At 40.0% G+C, this 20,237-nt stretch overlaps 1 protein-coding gene across 6 annotated transcripts in view; it reads left to right on the top strand.

Annotated features, from left to right (window-relative positions):
• Positions 1-20,237, top strand: part of KCNQ1 (potassium voltage-gated channel subfamily Q member 1) — a 392,885-nt gene that overhangs the window by 36,842 nt on the left and 335,806 nt on the right. For 5 of the 6 annotated variants that reach the window (XM_057412832.1, XM_057412830.1, XM_057412831.1 and 2 more), the window contains exon 1: positions 3,462-3,948. The exons of the other annotated variant lie outside the window; for it this stretch is intronic. In XM_057412832.1, the coding sequence (XP_057268815.1) occupies positions 3,551-3,948 (398 nt within the window). In that variant the 5' untranslated portion in view covers positions 3,462-3,550. Of the gene's footprint in view, positions 1-3,461; positions 3,949-20,237 lie in introns of those variants that run through there. 6 annotated transcript variants of the gene reach the window in all.

Genomic DNA, 20,237 nt, shown 5'->3' with positions numbered 1-20,237 from the left:
AAAAATCAAGACAAAACAACTCTTTCTAACCCTTCCTTAAAAAAAGTTCTTCAACATGTTGCCTACTATAGCTGGACAGAAGTGGAAAGTGACATTTAAAAATCAAAACAAACAAAAACCATCCCCCAAAGCAAACAGCAAACAAGTTGATTTCCATGCCAGTGGAGAACTCCTGCAACCTGTAGTTGTAATGTAAGTGTTAAAGGCCTTCAGAAGACAGAGAACACTCAGATACTTACTGTTTGTTGGAGTCTTAGCTTCCACAGGGAAGCAAATCACATGTAAGATCAAGGTGTCTCTTTATAACTATCTGCAGCAATTCCAGCTTGTAAACATTCAGAGGTGGTTTAGCAGTACGATCTTACATGATACTATAGCAGGCACATAAAATACAGCACATAATGAGCATATCTGACAATGCATGCATAATATTGGTCATAATTTGGTACCAGACAAGAGAAACACAGCTCCAAACTGGTACAAACATTTCTGATCTACTGAAGTCCAATGGCAGAAATGCTTTACTAGTCCAGCTCCGATTAAATTACTAGAATTGGAAGCTTTAGCAGCAGCTTTGTTGGCATGTTACCATTATACTTTAGTGACTTATGACATCTCACTTCTAGAATCAAAATCCTCTTAAAGACATAAAAATTTAAAACAGTACTTTTAACTGTGAAATAACAAATACCACTGTTGTTATCAATTTTGCTACAGTTCTGTATATACTCAAAATAGACCAAATTATTATTGTTCTAAGGAACAATTCAGTGTAGTAGTTCCATCTTAATATTTTAAACCTATATACTCTTTATTCAACATATTTTCCTACTCCCTTCACTGTCAAAGCCTGGCTACATGGCTCCATAAACATATTTTAACACTCATCTGCCTCCTTTTCCCATTTTTAGCTCTTCCATGTATACACTGTAATCTCTGTTGGTTTTTTTTTTTTCTATTCTTCGACTTAAATTGTTGTTTGTAAAATGAACATGATTGATATGAAGACATGGCTACTTATGAAGGGAAAAAACAGAAATTGCCATTACTATGCTGTATTCATCTTGAAAATGTTGCAAATTATTATACAGTTTTGATAACTTAGTGTATATTAAAGATTATTATTCCCTGGATTCTCATCACTAAGTACCATTATTTGCTCTTGCCTTCACCTGTGCCAGACAGATGTTTTAGTATTCTTTAAAATGAACTAGCTGTGAAGCCTCTAACAAAATTATTTTTCTTACATAAAATAAATGTCATCATTCATCAGTAACAAACTAAAAAAAGGAATTTTTAAATTCCTACATTTGTGATGATTCTTTGAAACATTTATTCAGTGTTAGAGGTCCAGACCAAAAAATTATGAAAATATTTCTGACCTGAAAAATGGTTCAATATATTGGACTATGGAATAGATTTGAGAATTAATTTGCAGTGAGAAAATTGTTGAAAGAAACTTGGGTTTCTTGGAACAGTTTCTCATTGAACACTGAGAATCAAATTTAATACTTAACAATTTTCTTCCCTGGTTAGCTATTTAAGTAGCTAACACCTCTTTAACTTTTGTTTTGGAAGGAAGTTGCATAAGTACTTCAAAATTTTAATTTTCTTAGGTTCAGATATATTGGGGTTTCTGGTCTCTGTTAATCAATGGATAAATAACAACATAATGCCACAATATTTTTTTAAAGCCTCTGAAAACAGTTTTTGAAGAACAACATAAAGTACATATGAACATCCAGCCTCTTGTTTTGCTGAAGTCTGTAAATTATGTTTTGCAACTGGCTTCAGAATAAAGTCCTATATAATCCAGACAACATGTTGGTCTTTAAAACAAAGTGGAACACTTACATAAAGAAACACATTTGTTAATTTTTATATCAAGACCTTATCATACTAGTCCTCAAAACAGGGAGCCTTCAAGGGTAGCAATGACATTCTTTCTTCTATTAGCCATTTTTCTTGCAGGCTTATTGCAAGCAATAACAATTTCTTGAAACAGAGAATCCTGACTCTATTTTGAACAGATGCAGGAAAAGTTCCCTTACAAATGCTGGTTTTATTAAGCTAGCTTATTCTTGCTCTGGTGGAGAGGGGATAAAGCCAAGTTTTTATGTTGCTGGTTTAGAAACAAGGTTTGCAAATTCTCTTCTTAACAGTTCTGATTTTGTATTCCTAATGAAGGAGCCAGGTCCTTCACAGGTGTAGTAAAGTAGTTTACAAGAGCCCACAGTCTTGCTTGTTTACACTACTGAAGGAGCTTGCCCAGTTCCCCAAATGTATGTGCAGCCTGACATTCGAATGGAACTGCAATTAGCAGGGTTGTTTTTGTTTAACTTTATTTAGCACCACCTTATCTTCCCACAGCATTCTTGTTCAAGCACCAGTATCAACCATGAACTCAACACAGCTCTTACTAGTTCTTTTCTATTTTGGGCTAGAAGAAAAAAAAAACAAAACAACAAACCAGCACTCCAGATCAAAGAGCACCCTCTTCGCGAAATTAACCGGTGCAAAACCCTATGACAAATCGATTCACACCACAGTTAAGTCAGTCATAAGTTACTCCGCTACACAGGAAAGTTATCCAAAGCCCTCAAAATACCTTGTTATTAATAGTCAAGCACACACACCCCCTTCCACAAAAACAGAATGTTTTTGGTGTTGATGAGACCAGGCTTGTAGAAGATGCAAGTTTGCAGAACTATGTTTACTGTGTTCTAGTTTGTCCAATTACTCATCTATCTGCTGTGTTATGTTACAGTAACACCAGGAACTGCAGCGCCTGTTGGCAAGGCCCTTACTGTTACGCATGTTAAAAAGAGCCTCCTGGAGGATCCCAAGTCCCAAATGCTGAAATTCTGTAAAAAGCGACAGAGCAGGCAGCCCTGAAAGCTTTGGTGGTCCTAAATCTGAGAGAAGGGGTTGTACCCTAGGAGCTCAAGCCTCTGCCACGACACAGGCCCAGGCAACACTTACTGGAGCACTTGCTTCCCACAGCTTCCAAGTAGACTGAGAAGGCGGGAAACCTAGACGGTCTTCTGGGGAGCTGGTGTGCTCCCCCCTAGTCCCTGCTCTATCACCTCCTGCAGCTCAGGCAACCTCCACGTAGCCATGTTGGTGACAGGGGGACAAGTGAAACACGTCGCAGCCAGCAATGAGGAGAGAGGCCTGACACGCAGAGGGTATCTAGCTTTCATCAGGGCTCGCTGTCCGGCCCGCGCTGTCCCTCCCGCGCTCTCCGGGGCTGGGGCAGGTGCGTCCCCAAAAGCTCTATATCGAGTCCGAAGCTGAGGGGACGCCCATCTCCCGCGCTGAGGTAGCATCGCGCCCGCAGCGCCTCCCGGCGGACAGCATGAGGGCTGCAGGCCGAGTCGGTCTGGCGGCTCAGCAGCTTCCCCTCACCTTTCCCGGCCAGGAGCCGCCCCGGAGGGGGCGGGCTAGCGGCGACGGCGGGAGAGGGAGCCCAGAGCCGGTCCGCAGCTCCCTGGGGCAGCGCAGCACTGAAACCGCCGTGCACACCCGGTTTCCCTGAGCTGCCCCAGCTATGTCCTCCAGCTCTCCCCCGGGCGAGCAGAAAAGCCGGAGCCTGGGCCGGCTATCGCTGCCCAGGAAAGGCAGTATGACACTCAGCAAGAAGTCCTCGGCACTGGAGCTGGCCGAGAGCACCTCTAACGCCCACTACGCCCCGCTCTCCGCCGCCCAGGGCGGACAGCCACCGGCGGGCTGCAGCTCGGAGCTGGAGCGGGAGCGACCGCTGCGCCTGAGGAGCGAGGTAGTGGTGGTGAGCGCCGACTGCCCCCGGCCGCCTGTCAGCCTCGACCCCCGCGTCTCCATCTACAGTCTCCGCAAGCCCCTGCTGAGCCGCAGCAGTATCCAGGGCAGGGTCTACAACTTCTTGGAGCGGCCCACGGGCTGGAAGTGCTTCGTGTACCACTTCACCGTGTGAGTACTCTTCCCCTCTCCCCGCCGGGCCCACCTGCTCCATGCCGTGCTCCCGTTATAGCGGCTAGTCCCGTCAGCCGCGGCTGCCCGGAGCGGGGAATCCGCGTTCTGGCACGGCCATCGGTGCGAGAGGCTCTCGGGGTGCGAGGTCACCGCTGCCGCCGTTCGCCTTCCTTCTAACCCCCTTGGGGTTGGCAGCCCCGGCGGTCCCCTCAGCCGCAGAGGAGCATCACGGTGCTCGAGGCTCTGAAAATTTGGCAGATACAGTCCTCTGAGGTGATTTTTTTTTTTTTTCACAGAAGTGAAGCACAAGAACAGAAGGTCACACTCTGAGGGAAAGTTTATCTTATTTTAAACAGAAATGCTGTATTTCAGTTCAGGAACTCTTCGGTATATCAGGTAAAGCAGGAGCTGGCTTCAGGAAATTTTCTTAAGAAAGTTAGCCTGAGAATTGAAATAAATTGTTAAGCCTGAGTGTGGAAACAGTAGGTAACTGTTTCTGTTCTTTAGTAATTTTACTGCAGTGACTCCCAATTTTTCAGCTTACTGCACAGCATCTGTTTCTGACTGAATAGGTGTAGTGTATACAGTGTTGCAGCCCTATTGGAAGAGCTCAAGAGACAGGTGAAGCTCCTTTTCCTTGGCTTTTTTATTGTGCCTTGTTCAAACTCCTTGTCCTATTGGGTATGAATGCCATCACTGTTATTTTTAAACAGGAAGGAGGATGACAACGTTTGGAGGTTGTTAAAGCCACATTGGCTGCGGGCAGTGAAACTACTTTGAAATTAAAAACTACTTTGGGTATAATATTCTCTATGGAGGGCTGTGGACACCCTGAGCCAGCATGTGATAGATCTCTGTTGCACAAGGATCTCTCCACGTGTGTCTCTGAGAGAAATCTGTACTTCTTAATCAGGATGTTGTGGAAGTCCTGCATGACCTTTGAGCAATTTGCATATGTTAAAGTAGGTAATAAGGTCAGGGAGGGTGGTGATGTCTCTTTATTGTGTGCATGCACAAATATATGTGAATATTTATGCACAATTTTTTATATTTATACACTACACATACATGTTTATTACAACAGCTGGAGGTAAAGACACTTTATAGTTAAAATCCTAAGACAAAAGACTTTGATAAAAAACAGTTTTCATGATCTAATTATTGTAGTATGATTTTAAATTCTAAGTATTATTTTAAGTTAATTCAGGATTGTATGCTTATATTCCACATTTAAGGATTCTGGAGTCTGTAGGTAGTCAGGTAAGTGGTGCCAACATAATTTTAGTGGAGGGAAAACATCTGAATATATTTAATTGTGAGATGACTGTGTGCAGCTGCTGAGATAATTGTGGGCTCCATTCTCTTTAGTGTTATGACAATGCCATTGGATGACAAAACAGCTAATGGCCATAATGATAAAGTGTCTAATAGTTGTGGTTAAACAACGTAAACCACTTTTAGGAATAGGAGGTTTTTGTTGTTGGTGGTGTTTTTTGTTGTTTGTTTTTTTTTTTTTTACCCTCTAAGAAGGTGTTTAGGCAGACATCTTTCAGGTGTCTCAAATTATGTATAAAAGAGACAGTAAATTTCATTCAGTATCTTAACACTGGGCCTAGGAAAATCCTAGAAAAATTGCTGCTAGGTCTCTAGCTAAGAGTCTAGCCTGAATTTTAACTTCTTCACTCCCCAGATATTAGCAGCGCAAGAATTAAGGTTTTGTAGTTCTACTTTAGGAGAGAGATTGTACAGGAAGTCATAGCCCGTCTCTCCCACCAGTACACACTTATGTATGGTGTAAGTATTAGCCCCAGCATTTCCCCTCTTTCCAGAAGAGCTGTTGTGATGCAATGGTGAATGACAGTGGCAGTAAATATTCTCAAGCCTCCTACTAAGCATTGTGCAAATTCCTTCTCTTAGGACTCTGAAGAGACAGAAGAAGATACTAACACCCTTATGTTTCTTGCAAGGCAATCTTCAAGTACTCTGTGTGTGTTTTTAGGCAGCCCCACTCTGATTTCCACCAGCAGAGGGAATTGAGTCTCTATTGCTCTTAGCCATCCCAACTTCTCCTTATTTCTGTGCTAGATAAGCCTGCACTTTTTTGCCTGTTAATTATTTTAGGTTTCTGATCTTTGGTCCATACCTCTCCAACTGTTTTGTTTCTGAGCTCCCAAAGCAACTTCATAGGATCCTTACTTTCTGCTGCACCAAAGAATACTGTCTTTGAGTCCAGCCCCTGCTAGCCAGACGCTGAGTACTGGTAGATAAATAGTTGTTAAAAAGCAGAAGTTCGTTATGAAAATGAACTGACAAGCCAGACAGTTTGTCTGATTCAGAGAAGCTGCTGTATCTTAGCTTCTACTCTGGAGGAGGCATGGGACCTGATTTTTGTCTGTGGTTTGCTAGCTTTTTGGAAGGAGTTGGTTACAGGTGACCAGCTGCAGAGCTAAAAAGACTCAGAGTTGTTAAGACACCGTCTCATGCACTTCTCTCCCACTGGAGGAAGTAACTTGATTCTTTTATTGTCAATATACAAACAAACATTCATAGAGATTTAAGCTGGGTTTTACCTTGTCACGAGCAAAGACCTTGATGGCTCTCTCCTGCCAAAATGAGCTAGTATCGTTTGCCTGTTGCCTGCTTATGACTCCCTCTGCTGGCTACCTCGTGCTTTATTCCGGGGGCTTTCAGCTGCCTGGGAGGTCGCAATCGCTGTTTTAGATGCTGAGGGGAAGGAAAGGGAACAGGAGTGGTGCTAAATCAGGGTATAAAGGCTAAAGCCGAGTAGAGGGTCCTGACCAAGATCTAGTCCAAAGATGGGAGCAACAAGCACTACTGGCTTCTTCATATTCTATCCCACTGTTCTAGGTTTTGTGGAGTGTGTGGCTATGTTCTTAATTATACTCTGAAATGATTAAATTTAGGAACAACTCTTGGTATAATCAGTGTTACTTATTCTGGACCTGTATCTCTGGCTGGTTATTGAAACACTCTTTATCGAGCGATAAGAGCTACATCTACTGATTGTCTGTCACACTCTTTTCCTGCTCGGGAATCTTAGCCAGTGGTATCTTGAATACTAATAGCTAATAACTGATATTCAGAACTGATTTTCCTTAGTTTTGTATTATAATGCTTAGAAAAGGGGATTTGAATACCTAGCTTTAATCCACAGATTCTACACTGTTATCTTTGTTTCATATTGTTTAGATTGCTGTGTGTTTTGGTCTGCTGCAAAGCTCCTTGTGGATCATTTGATCTAAAGGATGGAATCTGGTTAACTTGTACAGCAATATAAAAATTTATATGCTTTCACTCTTGTTGATGTTTTTAATCTTCCAGGATAATTGTATGTCACAGTTGCTGATTAAATCAATTGAACTCTGTGTAGGTCTTTTCTGACATTTGTCTTATTTGCTCAGACCCAGAACAGAAACATCTCAAGTGAGTAGAATAAGAAATGAATTGTACCTCATTATATTAGATATTTATAGGCTGTGAGAATAGTCTCTGTGGTGAGAAGGAATGAGGAATTGGTTATTAATTCACCACTCAAAAAACAGTGTTGTATTAAACTTCATTATATGAAGTATATAGTATATGTACAACTAATTCTACCAGTGCAAGTGAATTATGCTAGATAGCTGAAGATTTACATGTGTGGCTTCTGCAAACACAACTGGTGGTTGCTTAGAAACTTGTATTTTTCAGGCAAGAGATCGCCCTGTGATATGACTGCATGTATGGTAATGTACTGTGAGAGCCACCAAACCCCCCCGTGGCTGTCAGAGGTGAGGAAATGACTGAGTGCCACTGTTCTCAACGACCTTCGGAGCTAGGGCATCTTATCACACTTATCATGGTAGTGCACCTTGGCATAGTGGCTTTGAGAGGTGAAATGTTCTGTGGCCTTAACAAGTCAAGTTTTAAGGCTATGTGAAGAGAGGTGGAGGCACAAAAGAAGTTGAATTTTTAACTCATAGTGGTCTGCTGAAATCCTGAGGCTCTGTCCCAGTGTGGAAAATGGCTGTAAAGAATAAGTGAAGTCTTTAGACATTAAAAAAAAAAATTAGATTTAATTGCATGAGGGAGGAGCTTCTTATCACCCCCTTTAACAAGTTTAAACTAAAACATCTTAAAATGTGCCTGAAGAAACTTAAGTTATGAGCTTTCTGGTGATTTCTCTTGTTCTCAGTATGGCAAATAATGATTTCTGGCAGCATACACTGCATGTTGTTCTTTGAAGTCTTGGTCATTACTGGAAGGAACAATTTGGAAACTGATGGAGCCTTGGTCTGTTCCGATATGGCAGCTTTCCTTTGTTGCCATGCAGGATAATCAGCCTCTATCTTATCTTTGCATGCGTGTACCTGGTTCAATTTACTTTGCCTTTGTATACGTTTGGTTTAATCAGCAATGATTGTCATTAAGTTTGTTTGAACCCCAAGATGTTTACATAAGTGGAGTGGCTAGTGTTTCAGATTTGGGAGACTGGTCTCTAGAAGCAGGCAAACCCTCAGAAGTGTGGCTTTGTGTGTACACATGCAAAGAGGCAGATAGAATATTCTAGTTGCTTGTGTATCAGGACTTAGAGTAATCAATTATTAAAGGCAACGTGGTGTTTACATAATGCTGTTTACATGGAATAGTACGAGGAAGATGCATAACTCAAATTTAAGATCCCATTTTTGTCATGTTTTCAAATGTACTGCAAATATCCTTCCAAACCTGCTGGTATGTACTTGGTGTATAAACTGTTGAGGAAGGAAAAAGATCCGTAAAATAATTACTGTGTGCTTGTGCTCACACGTGACAAAGTATTCTTTCAGTCTGAGTAAACTGAGTGGAAAAAAAAAAGAAAAAAAAAAGAGGTAAAACATACAGAGTACTAAATTTTGGATACAAACATTAGGGTGTTGAGAGATCTTTGTGGCTTGGAGCTAGACTTTTGGATTATTACTTCTGTTTTAAAAAGGATATTTAAATCTTCCAAAATAAGCATGGCTTTTCTAAGTGGAAGGAAAGAAAAATAATTTGATACAGTCATATTCTTTCTGCTGTAGTCACTTGCAGGATGATCCAGGTTTATCTTTGGCCTGTCAAAACAGAGGGAGTTCAGTTGAGGTTGAATTGGCCCCCTTATTTTGGCATGTTTGAGAGAGAGATTTTGCTGCTTGTCATGCAGGGGCTGATATAAACAAATGTTTGTTTTATTTCTATATGACTTTTGTCTCTGAGCTCCTATTGCTTGCAACCAGCATTTAGTGAGTTTTTTTGTATTATTGTATTCTGGTATTCTCATCTGTTCGTGCTAGATACAATTGCGATACCAGGAATCTGCCACTTTGTCACTTCACATGTTCAAGAGCATGGTGTGTTACATCTGTGCAGTGCTGTATATAAAATTTATATAGATCTTTGAGGTTGCACACATGCTCAAGAACTACAATTGGGAAAAATTAAGTGGAAATAAGATGATATTTGTAGCTTCCCTCCCGCCCCCTGGTCCTACTCCACAGCCTAGCGTTTTGATTTGCAGCAAAGTGGACATCTTTGCAACCTAGCACTGTGTATGGATTACTGGTTTTGGTAAGAATTTTATCAGAGATAAAAACTGATTAGAAAGCAAATTTTACGTATGCCCAGGGAGGAGGGAAGACCTTTTGCCTGTCCCATTATTGTAGCTAGTTGTACATGTAAGATAGTGTGCTAATGTTTAGAAGTTGCTGTTGCAGGGTCAGCCCTGTTTGCTGATCAGCCAGACATAGGAGTTTTGAGTCTTGTCAAATTTGGGATGCAGGTAAGATGGAGAAGTGATTTAAAGGTTTTGCTGCTTCATCCTTCCCTGCTGCATGCCACAGTGCAGCCCTTAAGCTACAATATTGCATGAAGGTGCGTATCTGGGACTTGTGTGATTGAGGTAGTATTTGGGTTGGCTAGTATACAGCTTTTCACTCTTGCCTTGTGCCACGTTTCCCTACCTGTAACTTGACAGAAGTGTCATTTTTGTTGAGGACTGTCTGGCTGTTCTGTGCATGAGACCTATTTAAATCTGTGCCAAGATTTCAGGAGTGACAGCATAGTTACAGCTCAGGAGGAGTACCTGTTTCTCTCTCCAAGTGTAGGCAGTAGGTAATGCCTGGAAGTCACTTTGACTAAACAGTCATCTTTACGTCATTCATCCCATTAAATGATTGCTGCATGACAATGATTGTGGAAACGTGTTTTTATTGTTGAAAGGGAAGGAAGGTGTAAAGCTGGGTATCTTCTAATTAAAATGCCTTTTGAAGGCACACAACATCTCTAGCAGTAATTCCAAAAATTGATTTCTGTTCTGAAATTCATAGCACTATATGGTTGGATACTTGGAAAAAAACTTGACTGTCATCTTGACCTAAGGTCTGCAGGCAGGCACAAAAGCTCCATAAAGGGAGGAAATTCTGTGGGGGCAAAGAGACTTTGTGATTATACTGATGTTTAGGTTTCCAAATGACTGATGGAAGTAGAAGGCTGTAAACTTCTGGACATTAATGCTTAGTGAAGACGGGTTGTGTGCAGTGGAGAAACAACTCAATGGAATGCACACGTAAAAGTTACAAATGTATTAAATTTGGGCAGCTTTTCCTGAGGGTAGGCCTTTTCTCTTTTCCTATCATTCTTCCAGTATAACATTTCAAGTCCTTCTCTGGTGTTTGCTTTCCTCCAGGAAAAGAATTATTCCACCTTTAAAAGTTGCACATGAATGAACCTAAGAAAACCAGTAAGTGCAGTATTCACGTCTCTGTGTGTCTGTCAAATGGTTGGTTGGGCAATTCTGGCACACTTCCTTGCCCTGGCTCTTCAAGTGCCAGGGTAAAAACATGCAAGGCTGTGTAGATAGGCCTCTTTCAAAACTTTAATTGCTGCTGAATCAAGGCTAGAGTTGAGATTCAATTGCAGTGAATTAATTAGGCTCCAAATGCCTGAGCGCTGAACGTATTACAAATAATGATGCTAACATATGCTGTAGGGAACTGTGCACAGGCACAGTGCTTTGCTGACTTTAAGCTTGGCAGTACCTCATTAATTTTGTGTGTTAATAGTTTAATGTGCATTAGTTGCTGAACACAAAAGCTGTGAACACTTGCTCATTCAATTCCGGATGGAAAATAGTGTCTTGTTGGGGGCAAGGTGTTTTATGTCTGCCACCAGGAGGTCCAGACAAATTTCAAATGTGTTGGAAAGTTGCCAGTTACAAATAAACTTGATGGGTAGGCTGAGTTACAGAAGATGAATGTGCAGATCAGTGAGTTTTTAGGTAAGGTACTTGGTCTCCTCATACAGTCATGCATTCTGGCATAATGGCCTATGAGAACCATTGTAACGCCAGTAATGATAATGGGAGAGCACATGTATTTGCAAGCTTCTACTATGATAGTAGCTACTGTATTTTACCTCCTACAAGAAAGATATATGTGTGTTTGTGTACATATTTTTTTTTTTTAATAACAGAGGAAGTGTTAAATGCTTTAGTAGTCAAACTTAATGTTATTTTAAATCTTTAGCGTGTTTTTTTTTTCTTTTTTTTTCTTTTTTTTTTCTTTTCAAATAAATAGGAAGTTCTAAAGCTGCTCTAAATCAAGTAATTATCTTTGGCCATCAGTTAGTGCACATCTAGAGGACTAGATAGGTGCTTGGTATGAACTTTTCCCTTGTCTGGCATGATCAGTTTTTGAAGATACATGGATTTTCATCTTCTATTTTCCCCTACTTAATGGTACAGAATAGTAAAGTAACAGCTGTTTTCTATGTTCAGAGAGCTGTAAGAAATTGCACAGACTGCACAGCACGTTATAGTGTGCAGGTATCGTGTACGTGCTTAAAAAAAACAATCCATGCCTGCCCCCCCCCCCCCCCCCCCCCCCCCCCCCCCCGGAAGAAAAAAGGTGAACAAAAAAAAAGGTGAACAAAAAAAAAAGCCAAGAATAACCATGAAAAAACCTATAAACCCCCAAAGGCCTGTCCCACACTTCTTAAATGGCAGTTTCCTCCCATAACACCCTCACTTTACAACAGAAAACTTGGAACCTGGAAAAATTACAGTAAAAACTAGGCAAGCATAGGGGATGTCAGTAATTTCTTACAGCTTAGGAAAACCATTATGGCAAAAGCAAGTTTTTATTTTGAACTGCTTTAGTGTCAGAACTGAAAGTGGTGTAATTAACACATTTTCTCAAAACTAGCTGAATTCTCTTTTGAGTTTAAAAAAAGAATGTGTTTTTGTGTGGGAGGTCATACAGGGAATGCATCAAGCACTTAAACTGCAGCCTTGGAATTTTATCATTTTTATCATTTTGAAACCTATAAACTACTGAAAATAAGAAACTATACCGCAGCTTGTTAGATGACCTTTATGTATCTTTAGCATTGTGCCTAGAGAAGGTCTGTATAGTTTTTCTCATATATTCTTCAGAATCAACATGATGTTTTAGTATTTTATGAAGAATATTAACTAAAGCCAAAATAAATCCAGGACAGGATTTCTGCATCCTTTAAAGTTTCTTCTGCTTCTGCTATTAGGACAATTAAAATTACTTGCCAGATGAACGTTTGCTTTGTCCGTATGGCTGTTGTCTCTTTCCTGTAGTAAATATGTTAAGTTACATAACATATTTACCCAGATATTTCACCTTATCACCAACAGTTTTGTTATAGATTTCTAAAAATAAATGGTATGTCTTTCCTTACTTGCGTGTGTTCTAGGCTGGGCAAGAGCGCAGACTCGTCCCCTCTGTTTAGATCATAGAGTGGTCACGCTTGCAATAGGCTGCTCACTGCCAGGCAGCAGTCTTCAACTGGCACAGGAAGATTTCCCCTAGGTTGGATATGTGTATCTCTAGTGGTCAGAAGTCACTAGTTCCCTCTGCAAATGTACTTCCTCAAGTCTTGGGGGTATAATTAACTTTTTTCATTTTTTAATGGTATTTTTTCATTGCAGTGTTAATATTACATAATTTTATACAGGTTTGATAGGGAAGAAAATTGGCTTACAGTTTGAGAACAGAGTATAAATCATCATGTTACTTCCCTGGAGTCTCTCCAGGCACTAGGTTTAATAGCAGAGTTCATGGTACTGCTTGCAAAGATTACAGAACCCTTGCTCATCCCTAGTCCAACAAGGGCTGCAGCCTTTGTAGTGAAAGTATCTTCCTTCTGCAAAGTAAGGAATTACCTTCAAAGAATGTTTGTTCCTGCAGCAGCTATACCCTTCCCAGAAAACTGCATTGTCTGATGGGCTGGAATTGGCTAGACTCTTTCAAAATATAACCCTTGAGGGCACCACAGTCCCACTAAGAGTTGAAGGAGAACAGATGTGGGAAATAGGTGCTGCTGCTAATTTCATTTTTACACCCTTCAAGTGCCTCTGTCCAATTATCTGTACAAGGCAAAGGAGATAGGGGACAGAGACAAGAGAAAAGATCTTTCACCCTATAGCTTCAAAAAAAGAGACCGCCCTGTGCTGATCATGTTAAGAATCAGTGGTGTTCATATTCTATAGCATGAAGGTTTTATCAGTCCTTTAAAAACTTTGGCAGCTAGTTTATAATTATTTTTTCCCACAGTGTTATTCCTGAGTACATCTAGTTGAGGTTATTTGATTTGTTTGGTTCTCACTCCTGTCTTAGAAGACACTGAAATACAGTCAAACCTGACAATGAGTAAATAAATAGATGTGTACTGCTATATCTGTAGTGTGAGTAAACTTGTATGCTGTTATCTTATCTGTGACCCAGAAAGTATTGATAATGAACTATCTCAGCACTTCACACAAAATAAACCTGCTTACTTGATGTTTTCTATGTCAGCAGGTCACTCAGCATCCAAGCACTAAACAGTTTGAGCTCCCAGTTTCAACAGTATGTAAAGCATGACAGGCACAGACATCTGGCTCTTCAACAATTATGTTAGTTGTATGCCTTCATAGTTCTGTTCATTCAAGACACCTTTTCGTAGCTTTTATTTACTATAATGACATGGTCTAATTTGGACAACTATGTATTTGAACCATAAAAATGAGAAAAATGCTATAAGAATGGGGGAGAAAACAAGGCTTTCAGATTCTGCAGGTTTTGCAGCAATACAAGGTTGTAGCTGTACTCTGTTAATGCTTGCTGGTTTTGAGCATGTGAATTGCTTGTTGCACTCTGTCAAACAATGAGGTTATTTCTTGATGACTTTGTGGCAGGGTTTCTTTTGTGTGGCTTTAATATAAAACATTATACATCAAGTTTCACTCTCTTGCCTACTTTCCCACAAGAATTTGTTTGCACTGCATTCTGTGTTTGATAAGGAGTTGGAAGAAAAGATAAATCTTTCATCAGATATACTTGTGTCTTGAGTAGAGGTAACACCACATGGGTTCACTTGACAAATATGACGAAGTGGCAGTGTTACACAGCTTATGGTGGGATGCTTGTGTATCTACAGTGGTTGGATTGTATGTGTAATTTCTGTTTCTAAAAGCTCTGATTACTGCCTAGTAACCTCTTTTCTGTGTATTTTTTTTTTTGGGGGGGGGGACAATCCGCAAATGTATGTTCTATTTTCTTTTCCTGATTTAAAGAAAAAATATAAAAATTAAGAGCATTAATTTGATTTTAACTTTGTCATTCTCCTTCCCCATGCTGAAGCTTTATTTTTTTTTTTAAACTAGTGCTTGCCTAATTTGTATTGATAGTTTTACCGCTAAAAGCCTAAGGAGACAAAGGCAAAAATGTCATCCAGATATTTAATAAAAACAGACTTCCTGTTGCTGCCACTGAATAGAGAAATAATAATGGATTTTTTGTTCTAGCTCTTTGTCAGGTAAATCTCTGATGTGCAATTAAGCTACATGATGTTCCAGACTGTGTGCTAATATGTGCACCTAGGTGTGCATATATATATGTGCACAACTCTTGAGTGTTACCAAGCTGTTTGCAAAAGTCATTGTAATGGAGATTGAGGCCATCATTGTGTCCTTTTTTACAAATAGGAACTCAAAGCATGAGATTAAACTCAAGTTTTGCCCTTAGCTGATCTTATGTTTTAGAAGAATTGATTAGTCATGCCTCCTGTTTGTTTAAATCATAGTCATAGATCAATTATATGTCCTCTATTAAAAGGGATATTTTTATGAGCCCCTCATGTTTCAATTGCCACCTGTTTAGAGGAAGAAAAAAAAAATCAATACAGCTTCATTTAAAATTGTTTACTTAATGATCCAAAACTCAGTAATAGGGAGCTTGATCCAATCCATCAATTGCCACTAGCTGTGAGTGTACTGGTTGCACCTGGCTTCAGGATGAATGCAGTTTCAGAAGGAAAGGAGAAAAGCAGTCTTGCAGTGTTAGGAAAATAACAGCCATGTGTATCTTTGGTTTCACCTGCCCCCATAACAAATGCAATCTGATGATGCTTCTTGCTAAAATTAAGTGCTCTGTGTGTTCATTAGAATTGTGGTCTCCTGAACACCACATCTATTTGTTAAGCAGACTTCATTGTCATTGTCCCTTTTATATGGTGCTTCTTCTTGCCTCCTCCCACCCCTCCCAAATATTCAAGCCATATGGTACGTAGAAGATACTTTGTCTTCTGAATTTTAGCGACCAGTGGCTGTGGAATACCACAACCACAGGAAAATTGTAAGTTTAGGACAGGAACTGAAGGCAGAAATTAAATCAACTGGAGTAAAGTGCCTCATAGGCAGCAAATGATTAACCAGAGTAAAATTTGGATCTCATATGATCACTGAGATTAGCCTTTACCTTACCTTTTACCTTGTGAAAAAAACCCTGGTATTACAGGGCATGTTTTCTTTTAAAAGGTATTTAGTAATTGAGCTCTCCTTTGAATAAGTGGATTTCCTCTATAGTTAAGAGAGGCCATGGTGGTCGAAAGTTTCTTCACTTTTCCATCTTTTATGTATCTTATGAGAAATACAGGAAAGAATAAAGTTGGCTGCTTTTTTTTTTTTTTTTTTTTCAGGATACTATTTTGATTCAAGGAAGACAAATAGCCATGGGAAAGTCAGACAATGTATGCTTTCATTCTCAATGTGTAAACATGACTGCTTTGTATTAATGAGCTGAAATGATTGAACATGTGAAATGAAATAGAGAAAAATAGCATAGACACTAAGGAAGAAGGACTGCCTGTAAATTTACTTCTTCCTTACAACTCTTCTGAGTCAGCTTTATTAGCTGCTTTCATATCACTTTGTTTACAGAAGAAGAGAGGAAGAGACTAGCTGTAACACCCCATGGACCTGAATGAAACAATGAGATTTACTGGTTGTAGCTTTCTCTCCACTTTGTATCTCCAAGAAATTTGATACTAGTCCAGATAGTGTTAAAAGTTGTCTCCACTGCTCTCCTAGACCTAAAAGTCAATTGTAATTGAGCTGTGACTGCTAGATCAGGCTGGATAAAGCTGTGTTAAGCATGAGGGTACAGGGAACATATATGCAAACTCTGTACTTGTGCCAACTGGCAGCGCATGAGTTGGTTCTGGCCCAAAAGCTAGCTGCACAGTGTAGGGTTGTGCCTGCGCTAGCAAAGTGTCTGAGCAGGGCTTGTTAGCGGAGGTAGGCGCTAGCAGTTCTAGCTGGTGTTGAGACCAAAGTTGGTACTGAGCCTGACAGAGGTAGTCACTACACCTAACTGGGTAGGCACCGCCATTATGTATTATAATCTTCTAGGGCAGGGATCTTAATGCCTTGTAGGTGTTTACAGCGTCTACTGCTGCGGTAATATTCATGGCTCTGAGGTAAAGTGATAATACAAAGAGGTAACCAGTCTGTACTTCTGAGTTTACCCTGCTCTAATATTGCGCTATATACAATATATATACTTTGCTTTCAGTACCCCAGGATATCTGTTAATGCAATAGCATCACAGACTGACTGACAACTGTATTATAGATAAGGTTCGATTCTTCTTCCTCCCTGACCCACAAGTTAAAGTGAAGTTGTAGGCTGTTTGTTCTAACTGTTGTGAATAACAATCGACTGCTCTCTCCCCTGGCATCCAAATCTAAAGCTGTTATCACCACTGCTGTAGCTCTGTGAAATCACAGTGGTGTTTAATTTAAGGGGAAATTGACACCTCTCTGACAAGTGCTGGAATGTTCCAGTCTGTCCTTGGGGTGCTGTTGGCATCTTTCACAGCAATAAACCCCCAGTCAACAGTCCTGATCATGGGCAAACACCAGCCAAGTGCACAAAAGTGCTTATCTCCTGTTAGGCCAGGCATTCATAAAAAGCAAAGTCATAAAAACCTTCAGTGGCTGGCAATTCCAGAGCTTACTGTTAGACTTGAAAAGTCCCGAAAAACACAGGCTTCTTATCAGTTTTAATTGCTGGGCAGTGGAGAGTTGCCATTTGTTTAATGTCATCCAGTGTTAGCAACTCTGTTTTACACTGTGTGTTAGAGAGATGTTCCTAGCAAGCAATATCCTGCTCAATGTAAAATTAAATTCAGTGCAAATACTTTGTTTTCAGGAAAAACTTGGGTTGAACAACTGAATTCAACAGGTAAAGAAATGCAAAATGGAGTCTTAAGAATAACTGGAGATGCTTAGTGCAATGTTAAGATTTTGGATTTTAGACAGTAGGGTTTTTTTTTTTCTGAGCTACAGATGCTGCTATATTGCAATTATTTTGCATTGCTGCTGAAACTAACTTCTGTATTACATAATCTTTTTAGATTGCATTTTTAAACATGTGTTCATGCTTATTCATTTATGTAAAAACAGAAATTTCAAAGTTAGTGACCACCAAATGCTGGATTTGAGCAGGTGTCAAATTCCACATGGATCTGCAACTGGATCAGTAGCAACTGATGGATGTGCAGGTTTTTGAAATGCCAAGCAAGTGTTTTCAATGCAATTAAAAGTGCATCTGAGCTACTTTTAAACAAAAGAGTAATAAGACCTCCCCTTTGATTTTAATTTGAAAATTAATCTGGAACAAAAACGTTCATGCAAGAAGCTGATACGGAAAAACTGTGTACTTCATTGCAGCTGCTAAGGAGCAGATTGACAGCAGTTAGTGAGGAGTATCTGCAATGGAAGCCACTTCTCTGATCTCAGCTTTACCCCTTAAATAGCAGCTGTGTCCCAGGGTAGTCAGTGTGGTACGTAGGTGGGATTTTCATGCATGGCTAGGGAAGATATGTTGGAATGTTCCTCACTGACTTCAAATGAGAGCTGTGTTGACTCAGTCTCTAGCAACTTTGAAAGTCTTTAAATGAGACTTGACCAGGAGTGTGGGTGTGGCTGTTCGTGTTTAATGCTTCATCCTTTTTGTTGAGGTGGTCAAGGAAGATGGTTGTTTTGATGGGCAAGTTTTTTACAGCTGACTGTTGGCAAAAGACATGTAGGTGAATTGGGGAAGGGGAAGAAAATAATGTGTAGAACATTCCTGCTGGCACCTAAAAGTTGAAAACAGGGGCATCTGTATTTTGGTGCCACACACGTACATCTAGATGCCACACATGTACGTCTGTGGAATAGATGCCATTACCTTTCCTACAAATGTGTATGTCTGTTAATGTGCTGTTTTGATGTCTGTTATTTAAAGTAGCACACATCATTTCTCTTTTTCCTTATGTATACCTTTTTAATTTGAAATTATTCTTCCTTCAGCATTTTTTTTTTTCCTCCTTTTTTGTGTGTATATGTTTCTAAACTTCTTTGGACTGGTGGGAGAGAAGTTGTATGTTAGGTTAGAAAAAGCAGCAGTGAGAAATTACAGCAGTTGCTTACTTGCTGTGTTAAACTCTGTCCATGCTTGAAGTGGAAGGAAACTGCTTTTCCTTGTGACTGCCAGTTGCCAGGATTTTAATGGTGGGTTTTTCTTTTTTTGTTTGGGTTTTATTTTGTTTTTTTTTTTTTGTTGCTCTGACTGGAATAATACATAGCCAAGCTATTACTGCCTGGCTACCTGTACATGACTAAACAGAAGCAGGAGGCGGAATCAGTCAGTTTTCAAGTGGTTATCAGTTCAAGTCTGTTAGTTCAGAGTACCCTGGCAGCATTACTATATTGTTGCCTTTGTTTAAATGGATAGGTGTGTATTTTTTCACTGCTCATTTAATTTTTCTTTCACTGTTTCCTTGTATTTGTTAGCTTTTATTTCTCTGACATGAAATAGAAAATGTTTACCTTTTGAGCAAAATCTTTCTAAGCATTCACAATTCTAGTCAGGGGATTGATTTGCATTTTTGTTTGGAGTAAGCAGTTCCTGTTACTCAGGAATGGGAGTGGCTTTTTAATAAAGATGCCAGATCTCTGCTATGTAGTTACCAAAAAATACCCAGTACAGCAGTTCTGTAATGTCAGCAGCTTGAGAACCAAATGATTTCTGAACTGCTTGTAAGCTCTGGTGTTGAAATAAACTCTGAAAAGCAAACTTGAATGCTTAATACATGCGCTATTTTTAGATTGGTCAATCTCTCCCTAACATAGTATATAATACAAATGCATCTAGATACCCAGTCTTGTTAGCCAGGAGACTTCTTGGGAGTTCAAGGAATATGAGTTCTGCAGAAGGTATCATACATGTAGCTGTTAATAACAGAGTGTATATTCTGAAGATTTATTGGCTCAGTGTAGGCATTTTTTGAAAGGCACAAAGTCTTTACTTTCTCAGGCCTGTGCTGATATTAGGTGTTCTGTAATCTGGTTTGAGCACAGCTAGTCTTTTAAACTGCAGTCAGACTGCCGTCTTTTCAAGTTTTATTTATTTTTTGATTTTTTTTTTTTTGGTGTGTGTGTGCGCGTGCGATTTTTACCACCAAACCACTTGCTTCATGGTAGAGGTTACTAGATGCAATGAAAGCAATAAATAGTGGGGATCATGATGGAGTCTTCTGATGAAGTGTATCATGGGATGGCCTCCACAACAATTTTCCTTTTTTGCAGCTGTCTTCTCTAAGGCTGGGACACATCCTGTTTAAAGCAGAGTGCAGTGCATGGAATAAAAAGTGCCGTAAGCAGCCAGAAGATTAGTGGCAGATGTTTATGAAAGGGACCTTGCCTGGAGCCAGCCCAGTGAGCTGAAGGCTGCCTTCTAGGGCAGGTGGAGCCCTACAGGCCAACCAGCAGGATGGAGCTTCCGGGCTACTGAACAAATCAGTCTGAGTTCTGCTGGGGTGTAACAGTCTGTTCTTTCTTCTTTCAGTGGTTTTAGTTTTTTTTTTTTTGGTTTTGTTTTGTTTTGTTTTTTGTGGTAACTTCTATTTCAGTTTTAGTTCTTCTATGTAGGT

The sequence above is a fragment of the Pezoporus wallicus genome, unplaced genomic scaffold (assembly GCF_028554395.1).
Source record: "Pezoporus wallicus isolate ANWC-B61680 ecotype Strahan unplaced genomic scaffold, APGP_CSIRO_Pwel_v1 scaffold_6885, whole genome shotgun sequence".
NCBI classification, from domain to species: domain Eukaryota; kingdom Metazoa; phylum Chordata; class Aves; order Psittaciformes; family Psittacidae; genus Pezoporus; species Pezoporus wallicus.
The sequence above is the reverse complement of the archived record's forward strand: the minus strand, read 5'-3'. Positions and strand labels throughout refer to the sequence as shown.